General features: G+C 32.9%; 2 protein-coding genes and 1 non-coding gene across 6 annotated transcripts in view; all 3 read left to right on the top strand.

The window, feature by feature from the left end:
- The first annotated feature begins 137 nt into the window (after nucleotides 1–137).
- LOC116778544 (ferrochelatase, mitochondrial) lies at nucleotides 138–6,617 on the top strand. The gene is made up of 10 exons (XM_061525748.1): nucleotides 138–357; nucleotides 1,470–1,585; nucleotides 2,113–2,278; nucleotides 2,424–2,541; nucleotides 3,629–3,730; nucleotides 4,028–4,190; nucleotides 4,617–4,772; nucleotides 4,885–5,001; nucleotides 5,400–5,527; nucleotides 6,343–6,617. Exons 1-10 carry the CDS (start codon nucleotides 342–344, stop codon nucleotides 6,428–6,430), a joined length of 1,170 nt encoding a protein of 389 aa, XP_061381732.1. The 5' UTR covers nucleotides 138–341; the 3' UTR covers nucleotides 6,431–6,617.
- A 4,098-nt stretch (nucleotides 6,618–10,715) lies between these two features.
- LOC116778382 (leishmanolysin-like peptidase) overlaps nucleotides 10,716–25,554 on the top strand; it is a 50,559-nt gene continuing 35,720 nt past the window's right edge. For 3 of the 4 annotated variants that reach the window (XM_061525746.1, XM_061525747.1, XM_061525745.1), the window contains exon 1: nucleotides 10,716–10,947. In XM_061525746.1, coding sequence (XP_061381730.1) covers nucleotides 10,807–10,947 — 141 coding nt within the window. In that variant the 5' untranslated portion in view covers nucleotides 10,716–10,806. The remainder of the gene's footprint in view (nucleotides 10,948–25,554) is intronic. The other variant, XM_061525744.1, reaches the window with a different exon arrangement.
- Nucleotides 21,035–21,107, top strand: Trnar-ucu (transfer RNA arginine (anticodon UCU)). The gene has a single exon. It is a non-coding gene; the product is annotated as a tRNA-Arg (tRNA).

Raw genomic sequence — 25,554 nt, 5'->3', positions numbered from 1 at the left:
ATATTATTAGGATCTATAATATTAATACTTTATCTATACAATTATTAACTTTATTTATTTATATAGATTTAATTATTTTAAAATTTTTCATTTAATATGTGACCAAATTTAAAACACATTGTATGTCATTGACAGTGTCATTTCACTTTTATAAAAAAGTAAAAGTCAGCCCAGCGTTATCAGGAATGTGTAAAAATTACAAAAAGTGTATATTAATAAAATTGTTAAGGTCGACTTAATAAAAAAATTGGCTTCAAACCGCTCGCGATATATGATTTTTATTTATTCCTAGAACCTTTCGATTTACTGTATTATCACACCTTTCAACACTTGCGAACATCATGTTTAGCTCGATTTGTAAGTATATGAAATAATTACCGCTAATACATAAAAATGAATTGTCATTTAATAAATTCAATAATATTAATTTGTAACATTTGATTGACTTTATAATTTTTAATTCATAAATTGCACAATTATTCCGTAACAACTCAAACGTATTTTTAGTGAAGTTAAGGTGATTTTGTAATTACTAACATCTGTCACGCTTTCCGCTCCAACCGTTTAGTAAAAAAATTATTGTGCTAAATTTCGGCTAAATATATGTTACGTTCTAGATTTAACTTTGCTTTTTATTTTTGATCTTGTTACGTTTACAAACTTAGTGTTTGAAATCAAATTGAACTTATAAAATTAATTGACAAATTAATTCGTTAGAAAATTCTTGGTGTACGTAAATTATACTCGAAAAATCCAAATTAATATTTAGAGAGTTTATCTTATATAAATATATATGATTACAAAACATCACACAACCAACCAGCATCATATTTTTAATTATCCGAAAGACATTAATATCACAAAAATTCTAAACGACCCGGACCCCGCACGGCGAATCCATGGAATGCGGAGAGGTTTCCTCTCATACAAGTGATTTACATAATATATTAAAATTAACATGTAATTGTCTTAAAATATATATAAATATGTTAGTATTATATATAAGCACAGTTTGTGCCATTACCAGTAGTTATAATTAAACTAAAAACTGAAAGTTTTGAGTTCAGTCATAAAACTTAACTCATAACAGTTTAACTTAACTTAACTCATAACAGTTTAACTTAACTTAACTCATAATGATGAGAACTTAACTGGAAATGGTGTTTAGATAACTATTCTGTAAGAAGAATACCTAATATATTATTTCTTTTATGGGACAAAACCTCATCATTCCATGGATTCATAGTGCGGGTGCCGGGACCATCGTGTAGCGGGAGAGGAGCTTCAACAGTACCTGGGACTTGACCCAGGTGGAGGTTTAAGGGTCCTATCTAACGTGTTAAATGCTCACCTCTACCGTCCAAGCTCCTCTCTCTACCTAATCAAATTTGATACTAACCTACTAGGACTGCCTTTGAAGTCACACTTCAATGAATATATATATATATGTATTTCAATTTGTTTTGTAGATACACGATCCAAGTTACTGCACCAGGGCCTCAGAAGGTGTATCAGCGAAGATGTCAAGAATCCGAAGACAGCCATTGTTATGTTGAATATGGGCGGCCCCAAGACCGTAGACCAGGTAGATGTCTGAAGCGTATGATGATTATGTTTTCAATGTTCCAGAAATTCATTGACCGAATTTCGTTAAACTTTTAGAATTTATTGACGCTAGTTGGGACATAACAGTTTAATTGGCTAAGCAATTGGAATAAGATATTTAATTTTTCATATAGATTTTAATTTCTATCATTTATTTCCCTAACCTTATTTTATTGGTATGTTTTGTTTGATCAAAATCTGACCAGCCATTTCTGTGTGTAACAAATCTTTTATATATAGTTATCAATTCATATGTATTCAAAAATATTTTTAATACCATCAAACAAAATATAATAATTAATTTAAAACTTGCGTAGTGTTTTTTAATTTGACTTATTTTAACTAGTAACGTCGTTTACTTGAAGTATAGTCAATACAACAACTGCACTATTGACTGATGCTTACTAAAGTACTCAAAACAACATTTGTATCACCAATCTCAATATAATGTCCCTACTATTGACGCTAGTCAACACAGTGTCCATAACAATGACGTATTTGTTCAAGGTTGGCGATTACCTCCTTCGCATCATGACAGATCGTGACATGATACAGCTCCCGGTCCAGAGCAAGCTTGGTCCTTGGATCGCTAGCAGGAGGACTGAAGAAGTGAAGAAGAAATATGAAGAAATTGGTGGAGGTTCACCCATCTACAAGTGGACCGACTTACAGGGTATGTTCACTAGCGAAGCTGCTCTTCATCATCCATCCATCCATCCAGCCAGCCATCTTGGATATGAATCAAGTTTTCTAGATATTAATTTTAATTTTATACATAAAAATATCAGTGGGTGTAATGTAGATCCTCTCAATCGAAGGTCAACTGCTCACCAAGACCCTGGACCAGATGCTGCCGGCGACAGCTCCTCACAAACATTACATAGCGTTCAGATATGTTCCACCATTCACTGAGGAGACCTTGGATCAGATGGAATGGTCAGTATACATACATATATACGAGTATATATATATGTATCTATATATTACAAGTGATATATAATATGATTGTTTGTTACTCTTTGAAGTAAAATGTACGGAATAGATTTTGATAAAACTTTCCAATAATACAGCTCGTATATCAAAATAACATATAGTATATGTGTCCTTCAGTCCGTGTAGTTCCCGGGAACACTTCAGAAGAGTTGTATTGTATGAAGTAACGCGACACGCGATAGACGGCGCTGATTGTTGGCGAACATATATTATATTACACGTTACTCTATGAACATAAACTAAAAACATCACAGACACAATATAGTAATATTTATATGCAAGGTTTTTTTAATATTCGGCAGAAGTTACTGAACACAATCACAATATTATATATAAATATATATATAAAATTACAGTAAGAGGATATTAAGTAATTTGACTTCTTTTTGACATTTTGATGATCACCCATCCACATTGAGACACCGTCTGCTACCTAACTCCTGACTCCTGGTACCTAACTCTTGACAATCAGCGTCCGAAGGAAAAATTGGCGCTGAAAAAAAAAACTATATACATTAAATTTTGTATCAGTTGATGTAAGAAAAACGATGTATGTATGAAATTTAGAAAAAAAACATGTGACATTGAATATTTATGAACGCTGAGGGAAATCGAACCTCGGACTTAAAGAGCACAGCCTAACAGTCCCTTATTCAATTAAGCTATCGTGTCCTGATCCTCAAAAATAGTGAGTGCAGTCCCTCAGCGGGGAAGAAGTGAGACTTAACAATGTGGACATGAAAATAGGAAGCAATAAAAATCAGTATTCAGTGTCCTTACGTTGTTATAAGACAATCTTCATAAACATTGCTCACAGTCACACCGACCCGCCCTGACTCGCTCCGTCTCTGTCTATCCCCTCCAGAGCGTTGAACCTAACGCAACCTTGTTGGTCGCATAACAAGTTGCACTTTTTGTTGCACAATCATTTATATACTTAATGTTTGTGTTTTAATTAATTCAATTGAATTCTCAACTTAATGTTGCATTAGTTAAAATGATTATTAAAGTATATATTTTTTTCTACCAGCGATGGTGTCAAGAGAGCTGTGATATTTTCACAATATCCCCAGTACAGCTGTGCGACCACCGGGTCCAGTTTGAATGTGATAGCTGATTATTATAGGAAACGGTGAGTGTGACTATAGAAGCTGTTCAGTCACATCAAAATCTGTCTATCAATTTCTAGATGAATGATTTAAATGCATGCTGTATATGTTGTAATATCTCATCAGGATAATAGTTGCCAATTAATTGATACAGCAAATTTTAATCTTGAAATAAATTGTGCCAGCCCATAATCTTTTTTTATCTTTTCAATGGAAATTTAACATATATATATATATATATATATATACTATTAATATAATATCCGAAGAATATAATATCAAAATCGATCCAGCCATTTCAAAGCCACAAACACTTCTAGGCAACTGCCGGACATCAAATTCAGTCTGATAGAGCGCTGGGGCACCAACAAGCACCTGGCTAAGGTCTTCGCTGAGAGAATAAAGGAGAAACTCAACTTGTTTGATGCCAACATAAGAGACAAGGTTTTAATAATGTTCACAGCACACAGTCTGCCGTTAAAGGTGAGCACACATTGCATAATAAAGGTATGTGCACATTATAGATTAAATAACACTAGATTGTATCTAATGATAGTTTATATTCATCATAATTTCTACCTACCCTCAATAATACCAACATTATATATATATATATATTTAGGGAACACACATTTAATTTGAACCGACCCTTTAAATTCCCGAACGCACCCGAAGTGACGTCACGCGATGACGTTTGGTTGGTACGCTTTTACGCGGGAAAGTATTTGTTGACGCGACTTGTGTGTTTGTAATTCATATTTAACTTATTAAAGGTTTTTTGTTTTAAGATAATAATTGGGTTTCCTAGTTAAGGTTTGATATGTTATTTAAAAGTACCGGCTTTATAAAAGAAGTATATTTTTTTGTAATTTTCTGAAAATGCTAAATATATATATATATCACATACAGGCTGTATCCCGCGGCGATACCTATCCTCATGAAGTGGCAGCTTCAGTATCAGCTGTTATGAATGTGCTCAAAGTCAAAAACCCTCACCGACTGGTTTGGCAGAGTAAGGTTGGACCTCTGCCGTGGCTTCAACCTTATACTGATGATGCTATCAAGGTAAATAATCACATATATATCTATATATAGTAGAATTTTTTATTTATCCTTAATATATCAATTAATTCAGTTTTGTATGTATTTCTGTATTAATCATGCATTTTTTTTCCAGGCGTACTCGAAACAAGGTGTCAAACATATGATTTTAGTGCCGATAGCATTCGTCAATGAACACATAGAGACGTTACACGAACTGGACATTGAGTATTGTGACGAGGTGGCTAAGGAGGTAGTAAATATTATGTATATATATGTAACAATGTTAGTATGTATGTTTGTTACATTCTAATGCAAAAATATATAAATGTATACAAAATATCCCACACATTATAATAGCACATAGTACATAATGTATCTTCAGTCCGTGTAGTTCCCGGGAACACTTCATGACGGGTGTATTGTGTGAAGTAACGCGACACGCGATAGATGGCGCTGACGGTTGGCTCATATATATATGTATATATAATATTATAAAATTTAAGACTAGCTACTTCATGTTTATAAAGGGTTATGTTTTCTCGTTATAAAAAAAAAAGAATAAATTAAACCTTCAGCAATAGTTTTTACTTCCTAAGATTAGTTACATAGACGTTTAGTATATATATATATATGTGTTATTTATTCCAGGCCGGTGTCATTCAAATAGAACGCGCTGCGGCTCCCAACGACCATCCCATGTTCATAGCAGCGATGGCCGACGTTGTGGCTAGTCACATTAATGGCGGTCCGGCGCTGTCCAGGCAGTATCTATCCAGGTTGGAATGTCATTTATTATATAAAGCGTCACGTCATGACATTGATGTCACATGTCATGTGATTGATGTCACGTGTCATAAAAATTAAAGTATAGCTAAAAAGATATTGACATGAAATCAGTAAAATTTTGTTTTTAAAACCTCGTCATTCTTTAGATAATTAATTTAAAATGACACAATTTTTTTTAGGATACACTGCTTATTATTTTTTATTTTTTTTTTGTATATTTCTATGAAGACTCATTGACTTAACGTTGACTTAACAGAAACCTTGTAAACGTATAACATTATCTCATAGCACACTTAAAATATATATGTTAGTGTCATTAGAAATTTGTATTAAAGAAAATGTTAGGTGTAGAGTTTTCACCAGACAGATATACACATATATATATATATATATATATATATAATATATATATATATGTTATATATATATATATATATATATATATATAATATATATATATATGTATATAAAGTTGTGTTAGTTACACTATTTATAACTCAAGAACATCTGTGCGGGTTGGGCTGAAAGTTGCTGGAGACGGCCATGGGATATTTAACTCTGTTTGATTGAAACAAGCCTAATAGACTACAACAGCTGGTTGTTTATGGCCTCTAGCCGGTGTGGTCAGGTCGGTCAGCTGCACATATAGAACTAATGCAGAATATAAGCGGACGAGGTCGCGGGCAAAAACTAGCACACTGTAAATCCTCAATCCTCACACATTAAATAAGATTCTCTTGATTTTCTTGATTTTGGCCCAATTTTTATTTTTAATATGAAGAAATTTTCTCCGCACACATTACAGATGCGCTCACTGTACGAGTCATAGATGCAAAGCGTCCAAGGAGTTCTACAAGAAGCTGTGTGATCATGACTGCGACAAGGACATGTGACTCGGTGGCATTTAGTAACAATAGTAATTGATTACAAGTTTTTGAGCGACTTTATGTATAGTTATTTTCAAAAGGTCATCACTGTGTGGGATGGGTTAGTTTGGTGGGTAGTCGATGAAAATGATTTTGGACTTCAGTGTGAGTGCACAGCAATGTTTGTGGCCGGTGGAATAAATTATTGTTGTGATTGTGTTGTTTTATTTTTACGTGAATTATATGAGGTGGCACCCGGAGGTTCCGGGTAAACTACGAAACTTACTTATATGTATATTATAATAAGAATTACATATTAAGACTTATAACCTATACCTAAGACTGACCGCCCCGATGTTAGGACAGCAATCCCATTCCGTAGCTTGTGTGGTATCAGGAATCTTCTGGTTCACACGGCTTGGTGTTGGTTCCGCGGAGTCAGCGGCGTCACTCGTTATATGATATTTTATCCATACAACGATGTTGCCCCGGCGATGCTCATTTATTTTATAATATGTAGCGCGTGCGTTACATGTGTGTATGAAAATTATATATTTGTGTGTATGAAAATTATATATTTATTTAGCGATTACAGGCATTTGTGTTATCTGTTTCTGTAGAAAGATGTAGTTTTTTTTTATTGTTGTATAAATGAGTTTTAAAAATACAACTATAGAGACAAAACCTCTCATCATGGATGCACCGTGCGGGCGCCGGGTCCATCGGTGCAAGGAGAAGAGCTTCAACAGTGCCTGGGACTTGACCCAGGTGGAGGTTTAAGGGTCCTATCTGACGCGTTAAACGCTCACCTCCACCGTCCAAGCTCCTCTCTATACCTAACCAAACTTGAAACGAACCTACTAGGGCTGCCTTCGAAGTACATTCTAAGAATGAATTGATCTGGACAAGCCCAAGTCTTAGTAGGTTGTAGAGAGATTTAGCCTTTACACCTCTCGCTCCCACTTCTACCGCGTATAAATCCACGACGAACCTATTTCTGGTGAGTTTGTTTGTGAGCTCGTAATATTTACTGACCTTGATGGCTTGGTCTTTGGAGATGTTGGTTTCCCAAGGAACCGTAAGCTCTATCATCACAACTCGCTTTAAGATTCGCGAATACATAAATATGTCTGGTCTGGAGACCGACGCACAAATATCCTCGGGGATTTTGTATTGTTTTTCATACGTATCCATCGTTATAGTCCAATCCGTAGCCGCTTTAAGGATGGAGTAGGGCTTGACATTTGATTTTATAGCCCCAGTGCCATCTCTCACAAAACCTACTGATCGCTCGTTTGTGGTTATTTCCTTTTGCGCTCTGGCTACCAAAAGACTAACCGCTTGACGTATGATTTCCAGAACCCTATCGTGACGACGTGAGTATTGACCGCTATCCATGGTTACCCAACATCCCACCAGCAAGTGCTTAGCGGTTCCGACTGCCTTCCCACAGATATAGCAAATTTTTTCGTTACCTTTACCCCGTCTTACTAAATTACTCTGATCTAATATAGAGTCATTTATAATTTTTTTTTCATTTTAAAATGCATCAAATGTACACCGCTATAGTAGAAATCTTTTGGAAATGAAATTTTACTATTTATTACTATTTTTTACTATTATGCCAATGTCAATGTTTTTATTTGTTGAACAAACTATAATTTTGAATACTGTGCGGAGAAAGCACGGAAGAGTTTGCCGTATGTAATAATGGCGAGTTTTTTAAATTTTCCAGTTATATTTTTCTCAGCACCTAGAATAACACGTTAAATACATTAATAATAATCTAAAAGACTTATTACATATTTTAATTTAATTAGACTTTAAACAATTATTACTGTCACTTAAATCTTGACATATACATGACATCTACAAGACCGAAGACGTGAAAAGAGAAAACAGATATTAAATTTAAATTTTACTATTTTTTTCTTTAAAAATAATAATATTTTTTTAATAATAATCATTTTAGTACTGATATGTATAATGGACACAGTACTGTTTACAAAAATTTCTAGAACCTTTTGGAAGAATTTCTTTTGAGTTTTGTCGTTTATTTTATCATAACTTTTTTTTTTAAATCTTTATTGCATAGTGCTTGACTGACATAACACTCGTTCGAAACCGGAAATGAAGTCGTAGGTTGTGAACGCAGCATCTCAGTATAAGCCTATTCATCCTTCTTGAAGACGTCCAAATTATAACTCGATGGAAACACACGCAGGCAAACTGTTCCAATCCCTCGCTGTGCTGATGAGGAAGGAGGAAGCTTTGATGTGTGAATTTGTTAACGTTTCGTATATAGTAACTACGTGAACTTAGAGTAAGCTTACTATTATGATACTTAAGATGTCTCAACCCATAATGAAACATGTGTTTAATGATGTACATCATCATTTTAATTTTCTTAATTTTATTTTGTTTCTACTTTGATTTAAAACAATTTCTTGGAGAACATTAAAAGTAATCGCGTTTTACATTATATTATGTTCATAAAAAATATTTGTTTAGTTAAAAAAAAAAAAAAATTATATTACAAGTACTTTATAAAGTATTTGAAAAGCCCTTTATTTATGCACCCTTCACGGATGTGAAATATTGAGCTATTATTAAGACCTTTGTATACGGGAAAACCAGACGTATTTTTTTTACAAATAAGAAATAGAAAACTTTCGATCGATTAAAACTTTAAAAGCGTTGATACGACAAAACAATGATAGTATTTAAGAAGGGTACAGACTGCTAAAGATGAGTTGATAAGCTAAAGTCACGAGTCAAGACAAAATTCTAACCTGCTCACTCACCAAATGTTACTATCGCTGCACTAAATATCCTTTTCAGTTTTACATTCATAACTTTATTTATTTATAATTAAAAACAGGAAATCTGCGTACTCAATGTGACTTAAAAAAACTTGTCGTAAGCTTACACCAACACATTGATTGTTAAATACTCCCGACGCACGGTTACCGTGATCACGGGCAGACCAGATGTAAGAATTGTCATTTTACCGTGTATCCGTCTATTTCAATATTTTATTATATTGGAGATATTTTAAAAAGTAAAATTACAAATTGAGAATTTAGATAGTTGAAGTTTTTTGATGACAAATATAAAAAAAAAACAACTCTGCGTTAATTTTTTACGTTTAATTTACTAAGGAACCCATAAAAGCCATGGGTTCTTCATGGGGTGTGATCTAACGAAGCCATAGGCTATAACCATATTAGCGAATAACGATATCAGCTGACTCATTGGACTTAACGATTTCGTTATATTAATTTTTTTTTCTTAGTAGACGAGTTATTATTTTTCAATAAACATTTCTTTCTTTAATATTTCAGTTAGATTTAACGCAACGTTTTGTTAATACCAATTTTGTAACTGGGTAATCCAATGACTATGTCTGTATATTATATATTAAATTAGTTGAGGCCTGTTACTCCTGCTTCCGTCAAGATACGTTCTCCAACGTTCTTCTAGACTTTTAAATGAAACTAATATTTTTCGGATAAACTACGCGGATTTTTATTATTTTTAAAAACTCACCTCGTCTGCCCGTGATCACGGTTGCTGAAAAGTAACCGAAACGTCGGGATTATGTAGTTTTTTAAAAATAATAAAAATCCGCGTAGTATATCCGAAAAATATTAGTTTCAATTAAATGAATAAAACTCTCGAAAATCTTAGATCTCATTCTTCTAGACTCTTTGTTATAGGGGAAAGGCTCTCCTTAAAATATTATATCCGTTCTAATCCTTCAACACTATATGCTGACCACAGATAAAAAATATCTTATAAAAAAGGAATACTATAATTTTGTTTATATTATCTTAGCATGTTTACAAATCCTCGCTTAGTACATGTGTAACTAAAGGTTAAACTGATCAAATTGAAAGCGACAGTCAAAGACATTGTTGTTTATTTAATAGATAAATAAATATATATTAGGCAATTATGTTTACTAATGATGTCACCTAGCGGAAGGTTCACGTATTATGTACATACGCTAATAAGACTTTCATGTGTACTGTATGTGTTAAATGTGTTTGATATAGCCAAGAATAATGTCTGCTTTATTAAAATATTAATACATCTTTTGTTCTCATTATAATTTTATAGTCGTGTAAAATGTCATTTATATGTTAAAACGAGAAATGTCATCTTGATGTTATCATCATTTTGCTCTCTCACGCATATGTGTACAGCGTAATGTTAGAAAGAGATGGAGTTTGAGAAACAAAATGGCGGAGGCATCAGCTGGTGAAGCAACTTCACTCGCAACGCTTACCATTGATTATAAAATACTTTATATTTAGTGTCACTTAGTAGATCGTTGAGGGTGGATGTGCTCAACATGGATTTTTACAATTAAAATGTAAACAATATTGTTATTAATCGAAATGTCTCTTAAAATTGTGTATATAGCTGCCATGTGTGTGTTATGTGCGGTGAAATCTGTGCTGTGTGATACATACGTGAACGAATTGGTAACGAGTAGTAACCATATCGCGTGTTCCCATGACCACCCTAAAGTTGACCAAGTAAGTAATTTCATTATGGGAATTATGTAGATTAAGGCTTCTAAAACAGTAAATAAAATTTAAAAATACCTCGCGTCTACTAAAACAAAACCTAAGTGATTTATCTAATAAGTGGTAATTAACGAAAATTATTTTCTTATTAATAATTGCTTAGAAATTGTAAAGGAATGCAATTTTGCTTTTACGCTCTCTAGATACGAATGTGTTCCGTGAAGATTTTCATGGATTTGTTATAAATTAATTAAGTGGTGTTTTGTTGGCATTCAATTTTAATTTTGTTGTGTACAAAATTTAATAAAAGATTTTTGCGGATCTAATTTTTATTTACTAGTTACAAACCGCGGATTCTCTTACAGATTTCGTTTTATTTGAGTACAATATTAATTTATTTCTCGTTTAAACAAAAATTATATATCAGTGTCCTTCAAAATTACTTGCAAAATTACTTATAACAAATGTATTTTGTCCCATAAAATTGCTTTCGTTCTAGTCATTCATATAACTTAGGTATATATTTATATATACATATATATATATTTTTTTCTCAAGTATTCGTACGTGATTTTAAATGATAAGTGCTATGTCGCGTACGCGATTTCGTCCATTAATTAGGACCACAAAGATTTTTAAATGTGACAAATGATAATTTTGGCTGACAAGTTGAGAGAACGGCCATGATGACTTAGTTGTTAAAATGACTGAAAAATTATATCTCTCAAGTCTCGGGATCGATTTGGAAAATACTTTTTTTTTAATTATATATTATATATATCTATTGCCAATTTATTTCAAGTCAAGAGTGTTTTATCTAAAAATCTTTTGTTTTGTGAAACTGAGTTTTAGACGCGTTCTGTTTTAGCAAATACAAATTTAGTAAGATGTTTAAAAATATTTCGTTTTTATGTATATTTTAAATTATAATTTTCGTATTCATTTGTTTGGTGTAATAGATTTTAATGTGTAACAAATTGTTTTATATACAACACGATACGTTATTTAAAGTTAAAATTTATTCCCCTTAGTACTAGTTCTTAACTCAATACGGATAGTATTCAGTTTTACGATACGATCATGTGTGATGTATAAATAAACTACAGACTGTATGTGCTGAGTTTGTTGATGAAAACTGATAGAAAGCCATAGAAATGGTCGAAATCCAAAAAAAATATATAATATTATATAATATTTAATATATAAATAATATTTTTACCTCCATCTTAATAAATAAATAGACCGTTGGAGAAAAATAATTTAAATGTGTAAACCAAATTTAGATATACATCCTTTTGTCGGTCGGTTAAAACTTAAAATGCATTGATTACTACACTCTGTATATGGTTTTTTAAGACCACCCTGTATACTTCCTTTAGGATGAAGGCCGTCAGGATTCTTAGCGATTCTGTTTGAAAACAAAGGCCATTAGCATTTTTAATTGCGTTTGAGACAAAAATTACATCTCACTACGCGTTCACGTTTACGTAAACACTGTAAGTTTAGACGTCACTATTTATTTATCGCAGCGATTTTTTTCCGAGTGATAATTCAAATATATTTGGTGATGTGACGTAGTTTCAAAAGCTATAAAAAAATCTCAGTTATTTCACTGAGATAAAGTCAGAGCCTGTACCGGAACAAACGGATAGACAAACATATACAAAAATAAATTTTCCCTTGTTGATATAATGCTGAATTATGGGAATTGGATTCTAAATTACTATAAAGGTTCAGGGAGACCGTCGCTCTCTATCAACTGGCCTGTTTGTTTGTCCTCAATTGATATATCTCCGTAACTGATATCACTTGTAAGTAACATCAATTGTTATGTAGTATTCAAATGTAAATAGTAATATATATAAGGTGATTAAAAAAAACTTCAAATACGTTAGATTTTATTCAGAAATAATATATGTTTTGTAATAGAATTACTTATATTTAAATATATTATATACTAGCCCATATGGTTGTTATATAATTCCAGCGCTCGTTAGTATGTGTGTCCATATACATGTCTGTATGTCCATCGCCATCTAAGAAACTAGTTCGCTCCGTATCACTACCGCGTTCTTTGCGTATGAACTAATCCTGTTATTCATTGTTGTTGAACAAATATCTTTTTTATATATAATTACGACACTATAATGTATGTTTAATAATATATCTGTGAGCCAACCGTCAGCGCCATCTATCGCGTGTCGCGTTACTTTACACTATACGACTGTAATGAAGTGTTCCCGGGAACTACACGGACGGAAGATACATTATATATTATGTCCCATTCTGATGTCTAAGCTACATAAAAGAAATGTTTCATCATAATCGGTTAAGTAGTTTTTGCGTGAAAGAGCAACAAACACACATACTCATTAGTACGATTACCATTGGTAATTGGTAAAAAGTATTTATATTTACTGTAAGTTTACCACAAGTCCGCGGCACACACTCCGTAATTAGAGTTCCTAGTATTGCAATTATAACCCTGCGTTGATTGAAACGCGTGCTAAGATTTATGTATGAAAAACTTTAAACGCTCCGTCTGTAGTTGATGCAAAACTTGTGGTAAAGATCCCGTATGTCTCTGTATGTATATAATGATATATTATGTGATAGTTATAATAGCCCAGGACCAGATAATATATATATATATATATATATATATATATATATATATATATATATATATATATATATATAAATTAAATTCCATATATTGTCCTTCTGTCCGCCCGTTTGTTACGGCTTCAGTCTAAAACGGCTGACCAATTTTGATTGGATTCTAACTGGCTGATAGCTGATGGAGTAAGAGTGAGTTAGTATGTGCTTAAAGTCTAATATATGTACACAACGGTCTCGCCCCGGATATGTTTGTTTTAAATAAATAAAACTATTTTCAATACATATAATTTATATCGAAAATCAGAACTAATTTGCTTTTCATCAGTCACGTCAAACGTCAGATGAAGGCCTTCTAAAGGCTTTAGGAGTAATACGTAATGCTCAGGTAAATGCACAGATTTCAAGGTCCCTTAATGGAATTTAAATTGCCGATTTAAATAATATACCTAGTTTAAATTTAAATTTAAATATGGCCTTAGTGTTGAGATTATATAATGATATATGTTTAGTTTATTTTATATAGAATATATGAGGATTTATATTTTGGGATAACAAGAGCTTTTTCCATCCCAAATATCAACCGGGATCGCTCTATCCCGTTTAGTATGAAGACTGTATTTAATCTAAACCCGACTAACGAAATGAAAGTCACTTGCGAGTGAAACGAAAGTTTTGTTTTTTTACTTTTTAATAGAAATATATTATTTTCGTTTTATATGATTCTTGTATTTTTCATTGTATAGAATAGAAATGTTTTTTATTGTTAATTTTACTGAACAATAGTGTTATTATTAAATTCCTTTTTTGTACCTCAAATACATATGTAGAAAATTAAACATGTTTTTGAATATATGACAAAATTATATTGATTTTATACGATTATTTCGATTGACTAATATATTTAATATATATGTAAGTTTTCAAATAAATCTCTTAGTTTTAATATTTATTATTGTTCGTGGAGAAATTAATAGGTTTAAAAAAATAGATACGGTGTAAAGGTTAAATTTTTTCATTAGTAGGTGCTACGTAAGATAGTTATTTTAACTGAGTTATTAGCGGATAACTACGTGTTGTAACTGTGTGCGTAGTTAAACCAGATCGTGTTGGTTTTTACTGGATTCGAGAAGACAGTTAACACGAAAGATAGTTATGTCGTCAGATAAATAATATATATATATATATATATATATATATATATATATATATATATACGATTGCAGCTATTTACGGAATGCATATTTGTATACAAGGTGCAATAATAAAAATATATTTTTCTTTACAAATTTTCGTCCCTCTGTTTGTTTCGATTAATCCATGGAACGGCTGGATCGATTTTGATGTGATGCTAATATGAGGAGTAACTTAGGCTTCTTAAATTTAAGCAATTCTATGTATATTATGACAAAGGTGGCAAACGGGAAGACGGTCTGCTTGGAAGGTAGTCACCGTCGTCCATGGACATGTAGATGTTGCAGATGCGTTGCTGACCTTGATTTTTGAGGAAGAGGGACAGGAAATAAGGAGTTGGCAGGAAAGGGTGGGAAAGAGAAAGCAACCGCCTCTCTCACTCATCGGACGAAACGCAGCCGTTAAAGACTACTTCACGGGGATCTTCTGTGAGAGGGTACTTCCCCGGTCGGGATAGTCCATGTTCGACTTGCAGGAACTTGACCACAGCTACACCACCACCTCCAAAATATATCTTGTTTGTATTATCAATTAACACAGGAATTTTCTCTAATCATTATTTCCCTTTGATCATTTATGTGTTATGAGATCTAAGACTTTTCCGATAAATCGTTTAAACAGAACTAATACTTTCTGATGAACTGCGTCTTTGATTACCTCAGAATACATACAACATCATTTTTCATCTCGTCAGCCCGTGATCACGGCTGCTGCAAAGTAACCGAAACGTCGGGAGCATGTAGTTAAGATAATAGAAAACGTGAATTACACCCGAAAATGTAGGTCTTACTTTTTTATATAGAAAATCTTTTGTGTCAAAGTTTGTCTATACATTATTGCTTCATCAATAACAGAATGACATTGGGTATATATATATATATATATTAACCTTTTATTTAATATTTTATCTAATTTTGTATATATTGGCTTTCGGATATAATTTTGAATAAACTCATGTAGAGACAGCATAATGCTCTAACCGAAAACTATATATATTTATCCCGGGTTCGCACCCCGGATAGTATATTTTGATATCCTGATACAGGGCGTTCATCCGATTTCCTGTAATCTGTCATAATTGCTCCTCATGCGTCAGTTTCCGGGTAGAGCATATTCAACAAGCCGGCGATCGCTACTTGGAATTTTAAATTAATAATGTTTTCTCTTAATAAATACTATCTATATAAATCAAAATAACATTAAAATCGGCTCAGCAGTTCTGAAGTTGGGCGACGAGTGGACAAACCGTAGGACTTTGAATCTGACAAGACATTTATGTTATAAAATATATATATATTTCATGTATAGATTCAGTGATAGGACTTTTACGAATTGATAGGATGCTATAAGGAAAAATCTTACACTCTTCGCAGTTCGTCCGATTATGATTAAGTATAACGTAATACGGACATAAGGAGATCTAAGATTTTCGCGAGTTTTATTCATTTAAATGAAACTAATATTTTTCGGTTAGACTACGCGGATTTTTATTATTTAAAAAACTACATAATCCCGAAGTTTCGGTTACTTTTCTTAAAAATATAAAATCCCATGTCCGTGATCACACCGCAGGACCTCGCCACACCGTAAGCGCATTCTGCCGGCATCCAGGGCGGTACGCCAGAAAATTAAGAAATCGATGGCGGTAGATGATAAATAACAAGGACCGACTGACAGACATTCACACCTCGTCTGCCCGTGATCACGGTTGCTGCAAAGTAACCGAAACGTCGGGAGTATGTAGTTTTAACAAAAAGTAAAGCACGCGTAGTTTATCCGAAAAATATATTTCATTTAAATAATACGGACAGTCGATTTAAAGGACCAGTTAATTAAAATAAGAGTATAAATAGTCTTGATAATAGGATACAATAAATAAACTGACGTGACTGACTGACTGACTGACTGACTGACTGACTGACTGACTGACTGACTGACTGACTGACTGACTGACTGACTGACTGCCAACTGAACTATCGTGATGTAATTTTTACGTTCCTATTTGTCTTTGATAGTGATGATTGAAAAATATTACGTGGAGTCCCTACGAACGGAAGTATTGAAAATTCGTTATCTTTGAATGACCACAGGAAGGGGTGGAAATTGATTTTTAAGGAATTGTTTGTTTTTTTAAGACAGACTTTATTAACATTACTTATACGACAATTGATCGCCCGCATGCGTTCGAGCGTTGAACGGAGTTGCGTTAACGTTTAACGCAACCTCGTTGGAAGTCGTATAAGACGTTTCACTTCAAAAATCTATATTATAATTTAAGTAATCTGAGCTTAATGCGCGACGGAATCCACGTGTTCGCGTCTGTATGTGAATCATCAAAAATATGATAGCATGTCCGCTTTCTTCGCGTTAAAAGCTTTCACTTTACGTAATACGAGCGAACGGGCGAGCTGACAAGGTGAGTTACCGATCAAAACTAGTTAATATTAGATACCCTTAGTACGGATCTCGGCTGAAGTGACACCGTCGGTGTCGCGTATTCCGAAACGTCCCCGTGTGTGGCTATTTATAATTTTAATTCTGATGTTTTAAATTCAATGCACAGACGTGAAAGCTTTTCGAGAACGTCGCTGCGTTTGGAAATTTAAATTTTTATGTAAATGAAATTAATTATTTAATATGATATTGAATACTAGTTTCTATACACGGTTTTGCCCGTTTTGTTCTATGTAGGATTCCTTGGCTACACCGTTGAAACCACCCATGAAATCTCGCAAGTTATTAGAAAATGTAATAAAAATATTTTGTCTATTTTTAGGTGCAAACCACAATGTTAATATTACTTAACCAATACTGATATCACAAACATTGAACCTCACAAATTATTTATTACATTATCATCAATAATTATCGATAATTGATTGATCGAATTTATCGATAAATCGATTTGTTTAGCCCCAACACGTTAACGACTAACTTAAGGAATATTTACAAATATTATTCTAAAGATAAAAAAGTTTTTGTGATTTCTCGTAACAAGATATAAACATACCGGGACTTTTTTGTATATTGACGATTATATTATAGTCGCGGTGGTGTAGGGGTTGTAAGGCCCGCCTTTCATACGTGAGGGCGCGGGTTCGAAACCTGGCAAGTACCAATGTGGTCTTTTACCAATCATATGTACTTTCTAAGAGTATTTAGACACCACTGACGGACGGTGAAGGAAAACATCGTGAGGAAACCTGGTCTTATAATTTCAAATTATAAGTTTGAAATCGCCAACCCGTCTTCAGCAAGCGTGGTGATTAATGCTCTAACCGTCTCCATGTCAGAAGGGGCCTTTGCTCAGCAGTGAACTCCGATAGGCTGATGATGATGATGATATAATGATTGACGTTCGATGAACTCCTCAATTTTAAACATGACAATGCATGCAGCATAGTTCACATGGATGCGTATTTTAATGCATGCGCATGCAAAGTAAATATGTAAGTAAGAAAAATATAGCGAATAGAGTTTTAAATAATATCTAAATCAATAATATGCTTAGAGTTAAGCTATTTATCTTTTTATTTTTACGATATCACTAATTAATAATGTTATTTCGGTTCACAAACGACAACTTCACGGTTTTTACGCCGGTTTCTGTACAATGAGCTGTTGTTAGCGACGCCTGACAACATGTATGTACGTCCGAACTCTATTTTTATACTTATAACTCGGAAACAATATAGTTTTGCTATACACGAACTGAGATGTTGGAATTATTATATGTATGTATATTTTGTTGTTCTAGATTCTAGTAAAAATTTAACTGGAATCTTATTTAATAATAACAATAATTAAACGAACGAGTTTACGCCATTCTACAAACTCCTTCGTGTCCTCCGCTCAGTGCCTCGAGATTATAACTCGTCGGACAAATAAAAATATTGACATCGGCAGAATATTCCACGATCCCAGCGCGAATGAAGCCATAGCATAAAAAAAATAAAAAAAAACGATACAGTATATATATACACTAGCTTTTGCCCGCGGCCGTTACTTCCAAATTGTGTTTAGACATATGTATATAAATATTTTTTTAACTTCTTAATGAAATATGTAGGTATGTATATTAATCAGCCTTCAAGGATAACTTACCCTTATGTTACGCAACATCACTGAAGAGTTACGTTAAAACCTCTTCAGTAACTTGGTTTTTCAAATCGAAAACGCAATTGATTCTAATGTTTCAGCTGAAAATTCCAAAATAAAATTATTAAAATTTTAAAACCCACTAATAATTTACGCTTACGTATATATAACCTGTCAAAAAATTTGTTCATTGTAAGTCTCAATTCGCAACGAGCGAGCGCATCCACGGTCAATAGCTAGTCACTTAAATAGTGTTGTAAAACGAATTGTCAAAATCGTAACATGTAACATACGCAACGATTCCTACCTTGATGTAATGAAATGAGCAAAGAAATTTCACGACAATTAATACATTGTTAAAATATTTTATTTATTTCGTAATAAGTTAGATTGTCTAACCGTCCGTCATAACTGGCGCAATCTCCTAAACTTGATCTTCGTAACAATACGCATTGTCTCTTAACCGACATAGAAAAAGGTGGTCATTGGCGCTACATTGATAACACTGTTTATAGACAAGAAATATTACTTTAAATGCATCTGATTTAAAGAAAAAAATTTATATTCTTATTAAATATTGTATATATATATTCTATAAATTACACTAATAGTATATATATTTTTTTACTTTCATCACCCTTAGATTCATCTTAAAATTAATACTACCTACATTTTCTCACGTTGCTAACCCGTCTCTACACAGACGTACTGACATCATGACCTTGGGTCGTGTCCTATACTTGGAGTATTTTATTATATACGTGTGTTGTAAGTTTAAATGTACGTTTGTTTGTTACGTAACACGTCGGGACAGCTGAATTCATTTTAATGAAAACTAAAATTTAGGATAGGGCAAGGAAAATGACAATGAGTGGTTCTTTATCGCTATGTACATTAACTTATATATATATAATTTTATATATACTTGTAATGATTTATATTAAGATAAGAATATGACAACATAATAAATTAATGCCAATCAATATTTATAGTCGGGAGATATTCTTATATTTTAATATATAATAGCAAAAATAGTATGACACCGCGTTTACATTAATAAGCGGAGCGGATGATGAATATCGGTCGCTGTTGCAAACGATAGGTTTTTATTTTGCCTGCGACTTCGTCTGCTTTTTCATCGGATATCAGTGTATAAAGAAATCTATATAGATTGTTAATATAAAATATATGTGAACGAACCGTCACTGTCAGCGCCATCTATCGCGTGTCGCGTTACTTCACACTATACAACTGTCATGATGTGTTCCCGGGAACTACACGGACTGAAGGACACATTATATACTATGTGCTATTGTAATGTATGAGATATATATATGTAAAATAAATCCATTATTTTGGAAGAGTTTAAATAAATTTATAATAAAATATCTTGTTTATTAACCGACTTATATAAACGAAGGTTATGAGTATATATATGATGATAACTTTTAAGAATACATGTTGTACGTAACAAGTCATATGTAGTGGAAATATTTGTATTAACTTAATTCAGATAACTTTATTTTAATGTAAATTTAATATATAAAGTTATGACTAGTACTTGTACGCGGGAGACGTGGGAGCGAGAGGTATAACGACTCTCTTTACAACCTAGTAAAGACTTGGGCCTGTCCAGAACTAACATCAATTCATTCTTGAAACGTACTTCGAAGGCAGCCCTAGTAGGTTTGTTTCAAGTTTGGTTAGGTAGAGAGAGGAGCTTGGACGGTGGAGGTGAGCGTTTAACGCGTCAGATAGGACCCTTAAACCTCCACCTGGGTCGCAAGTCCCAGGCGCTGTTGAAGCTCCTCTCCCTGAATGGACCTGGCGCCCGCACGCTGAATCCATGGAATGATGAGAGGTTTCGTCTCTTCTATATGTTCTGATATAAATCCAACGCGATATTATTTTTATTTTTGTATATATATTTATTTACTTACTGTATATGTTTGTATTTACTTCAGAAGGTCGTCACGATACTGGCAGAATATGCTGTGCACGTCTTTACGCTTAATATTTAAAATATTTTTTTTACATGTTGAAACTATTTTTATTAGTATAAATGTAATTCTATACTATACTATATTTGGCCTTTATTACCATATTTGATTCGTTAATAATTGAATAAAAATATGTATATCTCAATTCAATTATTCTGAAGTAGTATTTCGATGTGACCAACACAGTCCCTGTGGCGCAGAGGATAGCGCGTTGGACTTCTAATCCAAAGGCCGTGGGTTCGATCCCCACCAGGGATGTCTATCATATTTTTTCATTTTTTTATATATATATTATTGAAATTTTCATTTAAATATGTTTTTCATTTTAATGTATTATTTTCATTTATTTTTGGTGTAACGTTGCAACTTCAATAACTTCTTCATGTCACGCTTACCACATGTGTACACCGTCACTATATACGCAGAGTTAACAGTATGCCATTCATAAATATTCTCACATACTATCACTAGTTATTTATTGAAAAACGGGAAACGCCTCGTATGTAGTCAGTAAAAACTTGTGATAATCGTATCGGTTAGCGTCGCCAAACCAGATTGTTGAAGCGGAGAAATTTTAACAGTTAGTTGTATATATGTCGAGCTTTTAAAAGAAACTTTTGCCTTAAACATATAACTGTGAGTTTGGTAGTTTGTTTGACGGACATTAAAATAAAAAAAAATAATCTTATATTATAAATGCGAAGGGTTGTGATCGGTATTATTGATTTTTATTTACACTTTAATTCAGACACTAAACGGATTTTGATGTAACTTTTTAGTTGTGTAGCTCAGACATCGGGATAAAGCATGTATAATTTGTCCGTACATTCCGTTTACGTCCCGTGTAGGTGGATAGATGTACTGAACCACCTTAAAACTATAAAATAAACTAGTTTTAACCCGTGACATCGTTCGCGTTTATCGCTAACAAGCCCACCGATTATACAATCACAAATCACTGAACACATACGTCACAACTGTAAGTGTTACAGTAAAATTAATATTAAACATCCCATATAAGAGACGGTGATCAAAGATTTTATTTGATACGAGATCGATTCGAGTGTGAAAAGTAATTGGAGAGATTTTTTTTGTCAGACGTAGTTTGATGCAAAACTTAAAAAATATATATAATAATTTTGTCTGTGATAATTCTTTATATTTAAACAGTGTCGAGTTAAAAGTTACTATGAGTCCGCATATGTATTACAATGTATTGTTTGTTATACATGTTACTTAGTACGAGCTGGTGACGTCGGAAGTTGAGTTCGACCGTTTCGTTTAACGTGTACCACGTCTCTTTCACCACTAACATTCAGTTATTTTACTGCCATAGTTTTGTTTTTCATCATAGTTGTTGGAATTATTCATGTGTATGTATGTTTATTAAACTTTCATACAAAAAACAGCTGAACTGATTTCACTGAAGCTTTTGAATTGTATAGTTCTTGTATCAGACTATCGGGAAATATAATGTTTAGTATTCAGTATTATTAATTTATTTATTGCTTTTTAAAGGTTCCGTATAAAATGAAACGGTTTTGAAGTTCACTGTACGTCTGTCTGTCTGTCACCTGACTATATCTCGTGAACCGTGATCGTTAGACAATTGTGATTGTCACAGACGATGTATTCACTTAAATTAAAAAATAAATATGAAAGACTTGTTTAAAGCAAAAAAACTGTTCTTTTTGCTCCTTTTTGCACATTATTTGTATTCTAATATATAATATAAATATATAAATCGCCAATCAGACTCTAGCGAGCGTGGTGATTAATGCTCTAACCTTCTCCGTGTGACGAGAGGCCTTTGCTTAGCAGTGGGCGCGGATAGGCCGATGATATATATATATATATATATATATATATGTATATCTCCATAATTTCATTTGTCATTTCTCAGTGAGCTTGTATAAGTAGTCTTCGTGGGAATACTGATTTTATCTGCGACGGTCTTACGTAGCTTGTCAGATAAACACGCTTACCACACGTACATAACCGCATACACACAGTTTATACTTGTTTATACATATATAAGCGCCCGGGTTTTACACTCGCGTACGAGTCGCGAGACGAAGCGCGAGGTGACAGTGTAAACAGTCGCTCGAGAGTGTAGATTACCGGTCTTGTTACGAGTGTATTGAGACTGGGATCGTTTGTAGTTTACACGCGAGTACGCGAGTGTAAATCTCGGGTTAGTGTCACGTTTGAACATTTGATGCGTGTTGTTCAACTCGAAACTGTATGTTTGTAGTTTTAATATAGAAACTTGTATTAAAAGTGCAGACCGAATGAGAGACTTAGTTCGTGATGTAAAATTTTTTCTCAAGTTCCAAGTATTTATTTGAATAATGTCGCTATACTTTTTGCTTCCGACTACAAACTTGTGGTTTTTTATTACAGTTAAAACTTTATTCATCTCTGAAATAATATCTATTTTCACGGCAACTTTTATCAAAATAGGTTCAGCGATTCGTATTCGTATTAAGACAGTGTTTAAGACGACTCGCCTCCTCGCTTTAAATGTCGCTTACGTGAAACATAGAGACGGGCAACAATATTGAAAGTAATTTATATATCTACGTGATTGTACAAAAATGCTTGCACGTAACGCAATAATACAAAAAACACGTAAACGGATTTCCACTTTACGTATAAACAATCAATCATTACACTAATATTGCAAAAGGCGGGAAATTGTTAAAAAATATAATTTACAGTTGGACATTCCCGTTAATAGATGGCGCTGATTTCAATAATTTATAGATCATTTTTGATCGCCAATAGATGGCCCTTTTTATAATAATGTCTCTGCACATTTTTTGTCGGTATTTACGTATGTACAATCTAATATATTTTTAACTTAATATAATAATTAAAAAAAATTTCAATGCTAAAAAGTGAGTTAAAGAACAAAAAAAACGCCAATTATTTGTCTAAAGTTATTATAAATATTTAATATATATATTTTTTATGCTAACTGTATCTATGTTTGATATTTAATTTCAAAATATTCACTAAAATTCATAACTGTCCGTGTTGAGTTTATGTACACTGATAGTAAGTGAAAATGAGTAGTTCTAGACGTGTTATATTTATGAATTTAAGCCACGTGAAATCTGTCGCACTCAACCGGTCGTGACGATGTTTTCTAACACGAATAACAAAAAAAAATAAACAAGTAGGTTGTCAAAAAACGTTTAAAGAATTTAACTGGCACCAGTCGAGTTAAAATTAACTGAGATTTTTGGTTGTTTGTCAGTGTAAAGTTGAAATACTTTACGCTTAAACTAAGCAAGTGTACATCGTGACTACAAACGCAGCGTTGACACTTTTTCATTCACAACTTCGGACATACTGTTAACGTAGGTTAATGACAAACGTGAAACGCTCAATACGTAGTGCGTGCAAACTTGTGGTAAGCACACTAAAGTATTAACATTGATTTTTAAGTTCTATAAAAACACATTTCCTGACGAAAAGAATATCACGCGCTTCACGCTTGTAAAGTGATACATACGTGTTTTAAAATATTAATTTACTTAAACAAGAGTTTACATAGTGAGGATATATAAAGAATATAACACTGAAATTATATTAATAAGACATTTTTCTTAGACACGTATATTAATACGTAAACGTAGCGCATACTTCATAGCCGGAAACCGGATGTTACGTGTAATTGATGTCAAATACATTGAATATCTTTTATCAATAACATATTTTCTTAATGTTCTATTGATATTTCCGGTCGACCTTCAGTGACGTTATCACCGGAAATATATATATATATATAACTATGGTGGTGTAGCTAAAACGAGATAAGACAAAAACAATATATATATATGTATATATATATATATATATATAATTTTAGTTTCGTGAGTGCAAATCACGAATAGTCATGTTTATTGAAGACCAAATGTTCCGTTGAACCTACGGCGTCCTATAAATTTAACCTTGTATAATAATGTTAGTTCACTCATTCAATACATTCGTTTCGTAATTATTTGTCATTCGTTCATATGAGATCTGGTGTTTCGAGTGATTCGTTCAATAAATTCAATAAATACATTATATTCAATTACTTCATTCACTCGTTCGATCTCATATGTCAACTCATATCCCGGAATCATTCGCAACTAATATAACTCACTCATCTGATTGATTCGCTCAGGAATGTATTGAAAGATCATTATATTGGTTATGTTTTTAGACTCGTATTTATTTAACCGACTTCGAAATAGATGATTCAGATCTTAAATGTATTTATATGGTCGAATTTAACTAAAGAACTAAACAAACGTAAACTCAAACAAGCCTTAATGTGTTGTTTGACTAAGTATAGTTACTGAGATTTTTTGTTGGACGTACATACATACATACGAAATGATATTATTATAAAAAATTTCATACAAACAAATGAGACTAATGTGCGCTATTGAGGAGAGGTATGAAGTCTATGTAAGTCTGTCATTTCAACACATCTCCTAAACTAAATTTGTGATATCAAATTCAAGACTTATTTCTTCAGAGCCACGCGAGTTTTGACAGACTATTAACGTCGTTGTCAAAGTTCAAAGGTCAATTTACATAACACGTTTCTCTCAAAGCTCTCCCGGCTCAAAACTGGAGGTTAAAGGTCAATGCGACTTCACCTTAGATATAGAACCTTTATTTCTAACCCCGTTTCAGTTGAAACAGC

The sequence above is a fragment of the Danaus plexippus genome, chromosome 31 (genome assembly GCF_018135715.1).
Source record: "Danaus plexippus chromosome 31, MEX_DaPlex, whole genome shotgun sequence".
NCBI classification, from domain to species: Eukaryota; Metazoa; Arthropoda; class Insecta; order Lepidoptera; family Nymphalidae; genus Danaus; species Danaus plexippus.
The sequence above is the reverse complement of the archived record's forward strand: the minus strand, read 5'-3'. Positions and strand labels throughout refer to the sequence as shown.

Bases quoted from the DNA above. Each gene is read 5' to 3' on its own strand.
- LOC116778544 (XM_061525748.1), top strand. The intron at 5,002-5,399 runs GTAGTAAATATT...TATTTATTCCAG, and splicing joins GTGACGAGGTGGCTAAGGAG to GCCGGTGTCATTCAAATAGA. The intron at 5,528-6,342 runs GTTGGAATGTCA...CACACATTACAG, and splicing joins TCCAGGCAGTATCTATCCAG to ATGCGCTCACTGTACGAGTC.